This window comes from Parasteatoda tepidariorum, chromosome 8 (assembly GCF_982258835.1).
Source record: "Parasteatoda tepidariorum strain Cologne lab strain chromosome 8, Ptep-v5.0, whole genome shotgun sequence".
Classification (NCBI taxonomy): domain Eukaryota; kingdom Metazoa; phylum Arthropoda; class Arachnida; order Araneae; family Theridiidae; genus Parasteatoda; species Parasteatoda tepidariorum.
The window spans coordinates 34,247,832-34,264,929 of NC_141762.1; the positions used below are offsets into that span (position 1 = coordinate 34,247,832).

General features: G+C 28.0%; 1 protein-coding gene across 8 annotated transcripts in view; it reads right to left on the reverse strand.

The window, feature by feature from the left end:
• The window catches only part of LOC107443592 (nephrin), a 240,125-nt gene that overhangs the window by 39,284 nt on the left and 183,743 nt on the right, over nt 1-17,098 (reverse strand). For all 8 annotated transcript variants that reach the window (XM_071181531.2, XM_071181530.2, XM_043046461.3 and 5 more), the window contains exons 6-10: nt 11,294-11,461; nt 8,295-8,585; nt 7,208-7,419; nt 2,807-2,894; nt 1,169-1,305 (exon numbers count right to left, since the gene is read on the reverse strand). In XM_071181531.2, the coding sequence (XP_071037632.1) occupies nt 1,169-1,305; nt 2,807-2,894; nt 7,208-7,419; nt 8,295-8,585; nt 11,294-11,461 (896 nt within the window). The remainder of the gene's footprint in view (nt 1-1,168; nt 1,306-2,806; nt 2,895-7,207; nt 7,420-8,294; nt 8,586-11,293; nt 11,462-17,098) is intronic.

Here is a 17,098-nt window from a genome sequence, read left to right on the forward strand (position 1 = left end):
AAAAAAATTGCACTAGATTATAAAATTCCTTTATCCAAAGATAAATCAATGCAAAAAAAAAATTTTTTTTTAGCAGATTGTTATTATTTTTTATTATTTCATTAAAGAATGGACGAAATAATTTTGATTTGTGAGGCATAAAACTGTTTGCTTTATTTTAAAGAATATAATTTTTAATAGCAAAATTTCAGCGAAATCAGTCGAGTAGTTCCTGAGAAAAAAATTTTGAATAAGATATATTTGTAAAATTTGATTTCTCAGGAATAATTTGATCGATTTCGCTCAATTTTTGTATTCTACCGTGTAAAAATACGTTCTTTAAAAGGATGCAAAAATTGTATACCTTACAATTCAAAAATTTTTCGAACATTTTTAATTGAAACAATAAAAAAATAATAAATATTTTCTAAATGTTTTGTTTTCTTTGCACGAAATTATCTCTGAATAAACGAATTTTATAATTGAGTGTAAAATTTTTTAATTCACTAGAGATTTCGCGAAGAACGCAAAAAGTAAAATTAACGTTAAGGGATTCAAACTTTAAAGCGCTCTCCAAAAGCAACTATTGAGATCATATTGTCCAGATTGTGGCCATCCCTTATATTTTGGGAGTCTAAAACATGAATTTTTCGAAAAAATTGTTTATTCAGCGAAACTACGATTTTATGGCCGATTCCGACACTTAAAATATAGTCTGCGCTAATTAATAAGATTATTTGAGATCACCCCTTTCAGCCATTAAGATTGAATCCTAATTAGTAAAAATCCGATGTTTATATCAAAAGTTATTAAGGGTGGTCCGTTTTTCTTTCCTTTTTTTTTGCTAACTGTACATCAGAAAGAGATAGTTTTATCATTATTGGTATATGCCCTACCGACTCCCCTCAATAAGATGAGAAAATACTAAAAAATCATGTATAAACATGAAAAATGAAATTGAAACATGATGAAATTAAATGAAGAAAATTTATAAAATTTATAAGCAAAATTCTTTAGAAAAATTATTGTTCATTTTAATTTATGCAGGTTAATGAATGACTCATTAACTGGATAAAATAACCTGATTTCTAAGTAATAAAACGCTCAATCCATTTTTATCTCCTTTTATCTTATACATTGATATTAGGATTTTTTTTAATAGATATGATAAAATATGAAATTAACATACTTCTTTATCTTTACGAAACCATCTTAATGTCGGTAGTGGGTTACCTCCTCTAGATGCGCATACCATTTGCTGAGATTTACCAGTTTCTATTGGAGTTCCTTCAGTGTAACCAAGAATTGTTGGAGGTTCAGGAGGATCTGTATGAAATAAATATATTTATATATTCTTTACATAATTCGAATATAATAAGACATGTTTTAAAGAATTCAGACGCATTATAAATAGCCTATCAAATTTAGGGACAACAATAAACATTATTATTTTTAAATAGTTTGTATAAAAATGAATTTTTAGGGAATTCAAATACTTTACAGACAACTTAGTTAGTTTATAGATTTCTTAAAACTTGATTCGGAAAATAAAAATTATTTTTTTAATTAATTTGTTGGTTAAAAGGCATTTTTAAGAGAATTCAGACACTTTATACATAATTGGATTGAAATAATAAAAATTAAGATTTTTGAATAATGTAAATGTAATGAAAAGTCTAGAATTCAGCTATTATTAGAAGTATGAGGCCAGGATAGCCAGGCAGGTAGGGCTCTAGGCCCACGTCCAGGTCGTTGGTTTGATCCCAGCCAGCCGATGACTCCCATGTAGTAAATGATGAGTGGTGTACGTTAAATCTGTATGGCCACGAAGTCCTCCATGCTCCATGTTCCCATTACAAATTATAAATCTGAAAATACTGAATTGGAGAATGATCGTTCTCTGGTTCAGTTTAAAATTATGATCTTTGGACGAATGAATGGATACACGAATGGGTTCACCCTATAAACGGGCTATGACGAGTGTGTGGCTGAAGTTGTATTCTTATTGTAGATGGGCCCACTGAAAAACAAGAAACGCACCCTCTACCTTAAATTCACTTGGTTTCACCAGGCTTGCTGATATTGTCAAGTGGCCTTAGAAACAACACGTTAAAGGCAAATAGATTAGATATTATTTTGAAATGTATAGACGGTCTGAAATCGAATTGATGAAATAAATCATAATATTTAGTATATATAATCATGTACATATAACAGACAATAAAGAAAATTTATTCATTCCATAGATTACTTAGGTAATAAATAAAGCTGCCTAAAATTCGATTGGTATAATAAATGAAATATTTTAAATAATGCAAATATATTACAAAGTACGTAATTAAAATATTTTATTTAAACAATATAAAAATTGCATAAAATTGAATTCTGAAATTCTATACAATGCCAAAAGACAAGCCTGGCTAGGTATATAACATTTGAAATAATAAAGCAAACTATACATACTATACATAGTTTAAATATTCAATGGACTGCATGATTCTAATGCTTTAAATTACAACACTATACATGCTTTTATGTTCTCTTAATAAGTTGACATATTACGAACATGCATATTGCAAATTTCATTGGCTTCAAAAAAGTAAGATGACGCTAAATATTGACAATTTTCAAGTGCTCAAAAGCAGGCATACATTCTCAAGACTTGGCAGGTGTGAATGTAATGTCCGGTTTAATATAAATTGCACATTTTTCAACAATCAATTTTTTTTCATTTTTCATTTTTTATCATTCCTTTTTGAGTTATTATAATTTAATAACAATATACAAATAAAAGTTTTTTTTAAGGCAGTAAGAAAAATATACTTACATAGCACACTAACAACTGTAGTTTCCACCATTGTTTCACTTAGAGCTTGATTTACAGCATAACAGGAAAACATTTTCATATTTCTCTCCTGTACAGAGATTAAAAGACATTGCTTTTCAAATTTCATGAATAAGCTAAAGTTAAAATAAACTACTGAATTAATAAAAAATGCATTAAAAACGTATTTATTCAACTAATGCCCTAATTTTAAATTTTTTGCATTAATTATAAATTTCGTATATTACTTAATTACTAAAAGAAATTACTCTTAAACTTTATTTGAAAAGTGTTAAATTACTTCCCTGAATTTTGAAAAAATTTTTAAGACGAATATCTAGGTCTTTAATTTTATAAAATTAAATAAAGGCATTTCCCCACAGTTCTTGAGAAATATTTACCAAATGGAAATAAAGGAATTAACATATATTCAAACAGTCTAATACTTTTTATCTTGTATGATGAAGGAAACAATTTTCGAATAGGAAGACTATATAATCATTTTTGTGCTATATTATCAATCAAAGAGCATTCCTAATAAAATTTGACATGGCATCAAGAATAAGAAAGTTGCATTAAACAAGGTAATATAATGGTTTTTAAAATGAATGTGCGAATCCAACAATGGATAAATAAAGGCGTAAAATGCTGATAGTAAATGGTAAATGATAATGGTGAAAATAAGGAGCTTATGACAAATAATAAGGATTGTCCAGACGGGCACTTAAAAATTAAAAATTTACAGTCATTGTTAACAATATAAAAATTTAAATATAAATAAAGAGAAATATAATAGTCTAGAACTTTATATTCAATAAATTTTACTTCGAAACATTTATGAAATATAATCTGGAAAATAGATTAAATATCTTATTTTCGCGTTATTACTTACCGATGCTTTTAATTATATAAAAAGGATAAAAAAATACAAAGTAACATTCTAACATTTTTAAAATCGAATAAGAGAAAAGTTACTAAAAATATTATAAAAAAAATAATTTCTATACATAAAATATGATCAATACACAAAAAGAAAAAAATTATTTTTTCAGTTTCCATGCATTAAATTTCCTAAATTTAATGTAAATGAAAGGTTATATTTCAAAAGTTTAAAATGAATTCAATCAAAGAATAAGAAGCTTTTAAAAATCATATTTTTCCATAATTCCATAACCGTCCAAAAAGTAACAAACTGATTAAAACGTTTTCTCCTCTTCAATTTAGATTTGGTTTTCTTTCTTTTAATTCTTTCAACCCATTTTAGATACACTCAACCATTAAATCTTGGAAATAAAATGAATTATAAGAAGTTGAAAACATCTGCGAAAAGGAGGATTAAATTAGAAGGTTTGTTGAAAGAAAGGAGTCCCGCCATAGTGTGAATAGATTCCTTTAGGTGAATAGAAAAATTCACGGAACGGATTTTATTTGTTTGGTTGATGGAGAAAAAGTTTAATAAAGAAGAATTTTTTTTTCAATAAAATTGACGAAACCAGTTAAAGCACTTAATGAAATCTAGATAAACTTATAAGTCGAAAAAAGTTCGAGAAATAAAAGAATTTTGGGAAAAAAAATTCTGAGCTTGTTTCGTTGATTTTTTGCTAGAAGGTTTTATTGTGAAATGTATCGTTTTTTATTGGTTTATATTTGTAAAAAAAATTCCCAATATTGCGCATTCAAAAAATGAAAAGGAAGTTAAAAGAACTTGAAACTTTGAGAAAAAAAACCCTTTTTTTTTTTTAAATGTATCGAATTTTTTGAAAGTCATTGGAGTAATTTATTAAAATTGAGATCTGAACTTTATTAAAATATTAAGATGTAAATAAGAGAAAAGAATACGCTTTCAGAACTTTAAAACAAAAAATAAATTTTATAATTTAGATTTCAACTCCTTAAACGTGTTTTAAAACTTACTTAAATATAACGAGATTTATTTAAAAACATCAGAATAAACATGCCTAAAAGGATGACTAAACAATAGTTTTATGGATAGGCAGGATCTTTTATTTCACTATTGATGTCAATTATGTTAAAAAAATCTAAACTATGATTTATTGATTAAAACACAAATAAAGGAGCAGAAACAGATGTACTATAGCTTGGGTTCTTTAAACGAGAGTCTACCTCAGTGTCTAAATACCAAAATGGCAATGGAAAAGTAACAAACTTGAAGAATATATAAAAGAAGATGGGTAAGAAACAGGTGTGATGTAGTTGGGAAATTTTTGAATCCTGGTACTCCTACACACCTTCCTCAGACCCTTACCTCCCTTCTTTTATTATCTTTAATCTTGTTTCTCCTATCCAACTGATTAAACTCCTTTTTGCTTATTGAGACTTATTTCCTTAATTTCTCCACGATGTGTAAGGTTCTTGTTTATGAAACTGCAACTATAATATGCCTCTAAACTGTGCTTTATTCGCATCGTTTTGCTTGATGTAATATCCTGTGCCCATCTGTAGTCCAGGGTATACCATATATTCATTTGAATACAAGCTAGTAAAAATAAGCTTAAAAACTTTTACACTGATTGCTCACATTTTAAATTCCCCATTAAATATTACTTTAAAGTCAGCGGTTCGATCCTATACTCCACTATGCCAAACCGAGTACACGTGATATACGGGCTCGTAAAAAATGTGATCGGTCGCTATCAGTACCATAAGTGGGATTTAGAGAAAATCCCCTTCTCTTCAGATCTATGTCTAACTTAAAAAAGTGGTCTCACGATTGAGTGGTGCAGCAATTTGTCCACGTGGTTCTGAGCTAAGACGTTCTTTCACCTTTGCGGTGCTCTCATATCAAACGAAAAATGCCCCTTTCTGACTTAATTCTCAAAACGCCTATGGCTGGTGAGCCTGACTTGTCCAAGTGTCTTAAAAAACAACAGCATTATACTGTCTCCATATTTATTTTTTATTTAAATCCAAATAATACAATGTTCAAAACAACAAAATGAATTTGCCAAGAGCCCTAACTTTGCGTTAAACTAATTAACGACTAGCTATAAATTGTTGTAGAGTCAAGAACAAGCAATTAATATAGCCAAAAACTATGTTTAATAAAATAATGCAATTAGTCATATTTTGTTTTTTGTAGCATTAACTAGATTCCTATAAAGAGCAATGCAATTGCTTTGATAAACAAATAAAATGTCCCGCAACACGAACAGATAGATAAATATAGAAGATTCTGTTATGCCATGCGAATAGGGAGAAGGCAAGGCAAACTTTTAATCAATTTATCGATCTGTTATCACAGATGCTTTCTCATGCGTGATACATAGCGGGCCTTTTAAATGAGATGGCAATAAGACTTTCTGTTGTAGCAATTAGCTGACCCTGGAGACTAGTAGGAAAGCATTATCGAATATTGCCTGCTTCAAGGAGCATAAGATTTTTTTAAACATATATTTGCAAAAGTGTTAGGAAGCATTTAAATTGTAATATTTAACTTTCAATAAATTTATTTTAGGTAGTTGTAAAAGATTACACAGCGAAGAATTAGTAAACTAATTAATAGCTCTTAAAGAACCCTGATTAATTGTAGAAAGATTCAAGATGTGAAGTTTTTTAATAGAACATGTGTTTTTATTATTCTTTAACTCTTTAACTTCCTTACTCGTAAATGATTTTGTTACTCGACTGATAAATTAATAAACAACATTTTCCATAAGAGAATAAATATGCTACATTTTAATTTCTACAGTTAACACGAAATTTATTTTTGTTAGTTGTATTCTTCATTTGTATCAAAGAATTAGTAGCAATTTCCTAACGTTCATCAATCGAAGAAATATTCGTAGTTGAATATAATTAATAGTAGTATCATTCTAGTAGTAACACATCGTCTTTTACAGAACTTTTGACTTTCTTTTATTTTGACATTTCTTACATTCCTTTCTCATACATGATTATTTTCATTTGATTAACAATATATAAATGACATAATTTGCATGAGAATAGGTGTTTTTCTTTCTTTTTTTATTTTTAATTAGACACGCTATAATTGTAACGTATGGTACGAATAAAATAATTATTACAAACACGGGATATAAAAATGCATATGGAGAAAAAATTAAGTAATTGTAATGTACTTGGAATGAAGAAAAGGAAATAATTAATACGTACATGAATGACAGAAATTAAATAACTATAACAGAAATGGTTTATGAAATAAGAAAGAATTTGTCATGTGCTGGGAGCGAGAAAATTCAAACGATATGGAATGAGAAAAATTAAGCGCAAGTAGTATACAAGGAAAGAGAAAAATAAAATGTAAAGTGCAGGAAATGTGTAAAATAAAATTGCAATAAAAGCATGAAAAATAAATATAAAAGTAAAATTAATTTGTAAGAAATTATGATTTTCTAAGCCAATTTACTTAAAATAAACAATACTTACATGACCAGTAATAGTAACTGTGACATTTGAGGTAGTTATCCATCCTCCTCTAGGATCCGCAACACTACTACTCGCTGCTTGAACTGGTCTTCCATCAACTACCCATGACACATCTGCTGGCGGATTGCTTCTGTCAGTTGTGCACGTCATTGTCACAGCATCACCCTCTTGAGCTTCTTTTGGTCCAATAATTGTCACTTTACTTGGATTAACTGAAGTGAAAGGGAAACTCTTTAACACGCAGCAAATACATTTTGAAGTTGTTATAGTTATTAAAATGTGTGTTCTAGCAGTAAATGTTTGCATCAATACATTTTTAAAAAGAAGGAAATTGAATTTTATATTAAATTTTTTCTTTTAAAAATCTATTAATTAAAAAGAAAGCATATCTCGTAATGAAGTTCGAAGTTGTATGTTCCACAAATAACGAGATAATCATGTTCCAATACAATAATGCATGACCTCGCACTTATTTCGAAACATGAAAAAAGATATTTGTAGCATACATATAAAGAAAACTTCACTTTATTTTACGGAAATATGTTTTACTTCACAATTAAATTAAAGCTATTTTTTTAAATATTAAATACCAGATAAGAAAATAGACATTTAGTAATAAAAATAAATGATTCAGAATTTTGAAAACATAAATGGAAAAAAAATAGTCTTTCTTTTATTGCTTTTAAATTTACGACTAAAAAGGAAAAAATAATCATTTATCTATCCTATTCAAACTTATTTCAGGGTAGAACATGGTTGCTTTCCCATTTAGCAATCTGGTTTTCTGCTGTATTAGAGAAATAGTGCTCGGCAACGAGACTTGACTTCTAATTTCTCAATTAGCCTCATAAAAGGTTAAAAAACATCAAGTCATGGCATCCTTATTTTGATAATTTAAATCTATATTTTATATTATATTTTTTTTCAAATTATTCTTTTATTTTCCTTTGCCATGTATGAAGATTTTTCATTTCTTTTCTTAACAAATATTACAGTAAATCGTGATCACAGCAAAAGATAAGCTCAGTTCTCTACATTAGATTATTACAGAAAATCGAAAAAAGTATTTCTTTAGAAATACACTTACATTGAACAGTTAGTTTAACCATCGCAATCATAGGCTTAGGGCTTATAGAGTTGGTTGCTTCACATCGGTAGATGGCGTTGTTATCATTCGACTCAACTGGGAAGGTTAAAGTATTTGTTGATTCGCGGCCAGTTGTGGTATACGTGAGGTCTACTTGCTGGTCATTTCGAAACCAAACCAATTTAGCCAATGGGTTGCCTCCTCGTGAAACACATGCTAAAGTTAATGTGTCTCCCATTCTAACTGTCTCACCTTCTTGATATCCTTCGATTTCTGGAGGACCAGGAGGAACTGAAAAAGAAAGAGAAAGAAATGCTTTGTTATTTTTTTTAAACTTTTATGATCTAAACAAAGGGTTAAAGGAATAAAAATGTATCAAAGATTGCTTATAATTACAAAATTAATTTCTATTAAATATGTTTTTAAACTTTTCTTGGATTTATTTTTGAAAATTCACACAACTTGATACATTTTATTCAAGATTTTGAATTTTTAGTTTCCTAACTTCTCAATTATGGAATGATGACTGCTAATAAATAGAAACATTTATGCTATGAAGCATTATCTTTAACAAACAATAAAGATTACATAATAAATATTATTGTTTGGTAAAAATATAATTTTTGTTATATATTTTTATTTTATAACCGGCGTTGAACAGTCTACCTAATTCTGAATTTACGAAATAACAATGTTCAACCACGTTGCTTTGTGATTTTAAAAGCAACCCAGAAGACAAAGAAATTCCTGGGTCTATCATCTGGATAAATTCTCCTTTGTGTAGGACTTTTTGATGAAACTATCCCTCATTTGAGCTATATGGATACGCATTACGAGGAAAACCACAAAAAACTCCAGACGGCAAAAAGATTCTAATCCGTGATCCGTCTAGTACTGAGATCGGTACCAGCTGGAGCAGAATTCGTATCAACAAGAAAACAATAGAATTCGAACATTTAACAATACTAAAAATAGTAAAACCACTTTTTATTTCATCTTTCAGAAAAATATTTAATACAACACGAAGCATAAAAATTTCTAAATTTTTAAGCGAAAATTGTTGTAAATAATGACAAGAAAGCTCATGTTGCTTTCTTTTCAATTTATAAAGAAATTTGTCAATCTTCAAAAAAAAAATTATCATCCCAAAAACATTTTATTCACTATTTATTATCCATATTTATGGTTTTTTTCTTCCAGTTTTTATCTAATTACAATCTTTATCAGGAGTCTAAAACATTTTAGAAAAGCCTTAAACTAACTTTTCAATACTTCCTTAGAAAATTTTTTACAAACTATAGAACCTAATTCCTCAAGTTATATTCTAACACGCGATATAACCATTTTTCTATCGTCTTCGCGACACACCAACTGCGTTTGATAGCACCAACGATCTCATAATATTTCGGGGAACTAAAACGGCCTTGATTCTGTGGAAGAGAAAACAACATTAATCTTCCAAACTTTCACTACCAGAACTCTCTAAAAAAGACTGATAATGAAAGGGTTTGGCGGGAAAGAGGAGTAGATTAAAAAAAAAGGAAAAAGATTCCTACCGAGCTTTTTCTTCGTTTCATTAGATTCTCAACACCGGCAGGTTCCAACAAAAGCCTTAGACAGGGGTCTAAAAATAATTAAAACCTGCATCTCGTCTCAGTCCTTTTATCCCAAATCAGGCTTTTGTATAAAGGTGCGAATGAACGGCGGGATAACGCTTTAATGAACGAAGCATTCCAATTACACGATCCAGCTTTTCACTTCTAACTAGGTATCGAACCCTGCCGAATAGATTTTGCAATCGAATTGCTTTCCCCCTTTCTCTGCTACAAGTTCTTTACCAGGTAGGCCTGTGCCTAAAATCAATTGCTGCGTGTACATAGATGCACAATTGTGGCTAGTTGGCTTAATTGTAATGAGTTCCCACTCCCTATTAAGCTATGAAAGAGATATCTATTTTGATAGGATTGTTTTAGACATTGTTTAGGATGATCTGGTGAACATTAAATTAATAGAAATAAGCTTTAGTCAAGCTAAACGTGACCTACTTAATATATGAATTTTGATGAATTAGTTGTAAAGCATGGTATACAAATGCCAATTGACAATAAATATTAATTAACATCAATAGTTTAACTATGATGCACATTTAAGTCTGACATGTCTAATAAAAAATTTTATTCCAACATTTTATGATTGGTGCATTTTTCTTTTCTAATTTTAAATATTATAGAATAATATTGAAAGCATTGCTCTGTGACTTATATTGCAGTAAAATATGTTATGGGTTCCTTTTAAAGGCATTTACTTTAATATTAATTTGAATTCAATAAAATATGAAGGATATTATTTATCATTCCTACACTATTACATTATGTTCTGATAATTATATATATATATATATATATATATATATATATATATATATATATATATATATATATATATATATATATATATATATATATATATATATATATATATATATATATATATATATATATACCCACTCATTTATATATAATATACACTAAGTGACGGGAAGCGTCATATAGGGGTTTTCCCGTCTGATATAACTGTACGATACATTCTTTATTCTTTAGTTCACGAACATTAATGCACAAAAAAAAACGAATTTCTAGGATAATTTACACTCCCGAGCATTTCTAAAATGCAAGTTTTTTTTTTAACATATTTTTTTTTTAAATTGATGCTTAAATCTCAACTTAGTTTAACTTTCTGCTCTCCTAATACTTTAAAAAGCTAATTAAACAAATGCAAACATTTAAACCTTTTAAAAAGATAACATAACCTTATAATAATCATATAAATAATCAGTATGTGAGAGTCCTCAATATTAAAAACTTATTTTGATTACTTATTATTATAAACTTATTATTATTATTTTTTACCTGGTGAAGACAGCGTATCTGCTACATTTAATATATTTGACTAATATACACAGCCATTTATATCAAATAGTAATTGCTGCATATACTTACAAAGCACACTTAGTTCGATGAATGATGCCATTGGTGAGCTTAAAGCTTTGTGCACAGCTTCACAACTGTATAAAGCTCCATTGTCATCCGGCGTAGGAGTTAGAGTTATGGTACTAATTGCAGTTTCTTTATGTTCGTCTATTTTTTCAGTATTATATAAAACATTATCTGGAAATAAATGATCAATACTATAAATAAAACATAAATGTATATTTTTAGTGAATATAGAATATTAAAAAGTATATGTTAATTAGTTAATTGACAAACCAATTCCAAATAACCTAATGTCAAGAGTATATGCTCAAATTAATTATAAGACATAAATTTAATTTGAAAAATATTTATAACACAACTTTCAATTAAAGTACATTTGATGTATATATTTTACTTTACATTGTGATGCATATAATGTACTTTAAATTACGTTGCATCGTGATGTATATATTGTACTTTAGGTAATGTGCTATTACATTTTAGCGCAAAATGAAAATATACAGGGTCCACAATTACAGATAGCTTAATATCAGGAACAAGCGCTCAAGTTAGTTATGAGATATAAATGTTAATTAGAATAATATTTATAACTACAGCTTTGCATATTTAGGTAATGTGAACATTGTAATATTTAACATTTAATATTTTAATTATTTACTTTGAAGATAGATAAAAAAATATTTTAACCACAACTTGTTTTATTGCTGAAAAGTAAAATAAGAAACTATTGCTTCATTTTATTTATTTTTTTTGCATCACGAAACTATAATAATTATTATAATTACATTTTAGTTTCTCTGGCAATCAAGCTACTTTGATCCTTGTAAATATTCCAGTTCAATAAAGCTGCATCCAATTTAAATAATATTTTTTTTTCATGAAAAATATTGATTTTCTGTTTTTTTTGGCTGAATATTCCTTCGACGAAAATTATAAAGATTTATGTTAAAGGTTGAGATTAGGTTATGACGTTTATGAAAGTGATTGAAGAGAGGGATTGTGCACTATCTTACATTATATAGGTAAACAGAATATATTTATATATTATCTTTGCCCCTTGCGTAAGCCTTACAATGAGTAAAAATAATAAAGCCATAGTATATAAAAACGTGTTTGTATAAAAATAATCTTAGATAAGCTAGTAGATATTGCAAAAATGGATCGTCGAGTATTTTCTGCAATATCTCTTATGCATGATATACATGGAATAGTGTTGATGTTGTTGTTTCTAATGCCACTAGCCAATACCAGAAGGCCTGATTGGTGAATCTAAGCGAATTTAAGGCAGAGAGAGCGTTTCTTGTTTTTTTCAGTGGCGCCATCTATGGCAAAGAATATGACGTAAGCCACACACAGGGTGGGCCCAATCATGCATCGATTCATTCAATTCGTAATTTTGACATGAACCAGAGAACGATGAATCTCCAATTCATTACACCCAGAGGTATGATTAGTTAGGGGAACGCAAAGACTCGAAAGAACGCAAAGGCTTTTTGACTCGACATATTTAACGTGTTGCAGTCATTACTACACTAGGATTGAACTCACGACTTCTTAGAAATGGGCCCAATGCTCTACCAGCAAGGCTATCCTAGCCCATGCATAGAATAGTAAATGTTTTCTACAGCAATTTTGCATCTTATCAAGAAAAAAAATGTCAGAAGTTAGAATAATATCATAATTGCCAAGACAACCTAAGTAAGATTCATAACCGTCCATCGATGTAATTTCTCATCTAAAAATTAAAACAATTATTTAACTAATGCTAGCATTAGTTTAGCTAACACATTCAGTGCTAATTAAGTTATCATATCTATATTCCCTGTCAAAAGCTATCTGAATAAAAGCTGCAAAAATCATAATCGTCAAGTAATTTATGCTTTCATATTCTTCCGTATTTAAAACAAACTTAATGGGATCTGCAATGTTCTAGCTATGCAATATATCTAGGAAATATTTAACTCTAAGAAGTGCAGTAAAACTAAATAATATATTTCACACATTTTTTAGAAGAATAAGAAATTGAATGCAGACAAAATCTTACTTGAGTATCAACTCTTAGTTTATACGTGTTCTTACGAAAACAATCAAAGCATTAAATTTGTATACATTTTTTTTTAAATGTTCGAAAATAAAGTAGCTATATTTTCTAATAAAGTATTCATTTTAAGTAATAATTCTGCAATGTTCTCAAAGTAAAAATATGATAAATCTATTAAGCAAAGGAGTGCAATAAGCCTAAGTCCGGGAAATCGTGCTAAGAATCAGTCCGGCATGTTTAATCCGGTTTTCGTGATGCAGCTTTTACTTAAGTATCTTGCGTGTGACTGCTGTATTAAACAATAGTCACGCCATTTGGAAAGCTGAAAGCAAGGTCTATGCTGAGAAATCTGTCTATTCTTTCAATTTATTCTTTCAATTATTTGATGAGTATGAGAGATCACGTTTATTTTGGCAGGAAATATAACACTTTCATAAGCACGATAACTCCTTCAAGAAGCTAGTAATTGTTTACTCCATGCTTGAGATTTGCATCGGATAAACATTGGCGTGCTTTTCGGGCCTTTGTTACAGGTCACGTCGCTCACTCGGAAAATATGTTCAGATTATGATTTCTAGCGATAAAGCAATTTTTAAAAAAAATTAAAGTTAAGATCGAAAATAATAATTATATCAAGATTTTTGGGAAAAGTTTTCCATCGTATGACTACTCAATGCAGTTTTCCAGTAAGTTAATTTAATCTCAGCAGTTCATTGCATTGTGAAAGATACCACGCGAGATTATTTTTCAATTTTATAATTTTTCCTTTTAAATAAAAAATGAATTATGTAAGGAATGTTACAAAAGTATATCATACATTATGTGTAAGTAGAGTAAAAATATGTACGCTACACGTACATTAGGTTTATTACATTTTAAAGTCCATTATCAACATCTAATTTTATCACAAACAGTGATTGGAATCATATGGTAGAGCAGGATAATGTTAAAAATGCTCACCAGGTATTAAGCACTGTGACCACTAGAAGGTTAAACAGCAAAACATTGACAATCCATTCTCTTAGATTTATTGAGTTTTTTGACGTTTCAAAGATGTATGATATAATTGTTTACGACAGCTCTGATATCAACTATTAAATTTACTTGTTATTATCAAAGAAAAAGTTCCCTTCGCTATTTTTTGTCCATTTGTATCCTTTGATTGGTTTAACCAATCAAGTTTTCATTTACTGCTTTCGCAAGACTACGTAATGCAGCATGGTTTTAAAATTTGAAAAAGCTCTCAAGGTCATAGTACCACCACGTGCATTTTAGCAATAGAACTAATTTTTTAAATTGTTTCTTTAAAATGGATCTATTTGCCTCATTTTCAGAGGTAAAACAATAAAGGTAAAAAAAAACAAAATTAAAACAGGAAATAAATGTGAAGATTTGTACGAAGCAATTCGACACAGAACTTAACATTAAATTACCACATATTTTGATTTGAGGCTCATAAAGAAGTTCTATATGTAATACAATTAAATGAATTATTACTCTTTTATGAGCTTTACTCCTTTCTCCAGGATTTCCATTTATCATTTATTTTGAATAATCGACGTAACTACAATCACGCAAAATAAATGCTTATAAAATTTGACTCTTCTGAAGCTTTTTCATTTAATAATAGAATCTTAATCGTTTACTTTTATTTGATGTTAAATATGTGTAGCTCTTTAATAAGTTATGCAAGTGAATTTTTGGATATAATATACTATTGCTTATTCACAACGTGATAACTCATGTCGTGTGATTAACAAAACAAAAAAATAAAAGAAATGTATTTTATATAAAAAAAAACTCTTTTTTAACTTCTCACAATATTTTCATAAATTAAGTTTCGTGAGGAAATTGCATTGCATGAAATTTATTGTTATCTGAAAATTTAATTCTTAAAAATTACATCTTAAAAATTTTTACGATTTGAAAATAATAATAAATAACTATCAAGATAATGATGATGATAAGCTTATCGAAATGGATATAATATTATAAAAATTTATCTTTATTTTTTTCGGTATTTATGTTTGATTATCTATTTTGAACGTTAAAAACAATGTTATGCAGACAAATTAAAAGTAATATATAACTGGAAATGCATAGATTATATTGGGGATCACTTTTTTCTTGTTTTGTTTCATTTTGCATGAGTTTTTTTTTTAGCGGATCTTGGATATGTTCACGTCACTGATTTCAAATCTGCGATCGTTTCTCAATCCTAGTAACTTTTTTCACATTTTTCCTTGCTATGGACTATTTTATTAATGTGAAAAAATTATTATTTTATTATATAAAATTATTAATTACAATTTTTATTTTATAAAGAAAAATTAACCACTAATTTCCTAAAAAATAATGGTTTTGAAAATGATATTTTTAGCACAGATTTTTAATACGTCTAACAATTACTATTTAAAAAATATATATATTAAGAAAATATATTTTCTTTCAAAGTAAAACTAACATTAAAGCTATGAATATAAACGTTTGATAATATATATTATATGTAATATTTATGTGTAATATATATTCTATACAATATATATAATAGATCGTGTTTATTATATACAATTTATGAATTTTATACCCTGAATGAAACTTTTTTTTTCAAAAAAAGTAAAGCAAAAACTTAGAAAAAAAATATATACATGCTGAGAACACTCTCCAATAGTTTAAAACTGCAAATTAGCTCTGTAATTCCAACAGTAATATGGACAACAGTGTCTTCTGATGGAAATTCTGTGTAACGCGTTGAATTCCATTCAAAATGATTCATGAAACACAGTTGTAGAATTAATCTCAATTCCTGAATATCACACGTGCAGTATTAAGTCAAATGGAAAGCGTCAATCTGGAATATTATTGTAACCCGTAATACAGAATTAATTAATATTCAACTGTTTACTTAAACAAGCTCTATTGCATGTATTTCAATACTTTTAGTTGATAATTATGCATTTATACTTTATAACTCTATAAAATGCCAGATCAAACATATTTCCTGCATTTATTTACTTAATGTCTGTTGAAAGCTAGAATCAACATTGAAGTTCCAATGATAAAATTATATTCTATAAATTTCCCTGTAAATGTGAAATCAAATATGTCAGTACAGTACATGCTGTAACCGAATTGTGTGTGATATATTCATCACACACAATTATCGTATTAAAATAAACATTTTGGGTAAGTTCTTATGAGATAAAAAAGCAATTTTTATTTAACATTATGTCATAAATGCTGACAATTTGTTATCTATAAATAAATACATATGAAATCTTTTTAACGAATATTTTCAACATAGAGGTAAGCAAACCTACGATCAAGCTTTGTTCACATCACATAGCTAAAATAAACAGTTTTTAGTAATATTTTCAAAATCAAAATTTAGATATGTAATTGATATTATTTTATGTATTTTATTTTATTAAACGTTTGAATTAGCTTTACATTACTTAATTGCATAGAAATAAACTGGCAGATTTTCTGAAAATATCAAAAATAATATTTTAAACTTTCTTATTACAAAGAAAAAACGAAACGTAACATTTTGATATAAATACGTGTTTATTCCCGAAATACAAGTGTGAAAAAACTAGAAATAACCATAAACTTAACAAAGATATGTGTCAGAAAGTAGAACACATTAAATACCAATCGGATTATTCGTAGTTATCTAATAAAACATCCTCAGACTCGAAATCAGGACAAACAATTCAAACTTAATGAAATCCGTGGTCTTATATATCAGCTAATATTTTATCACATAT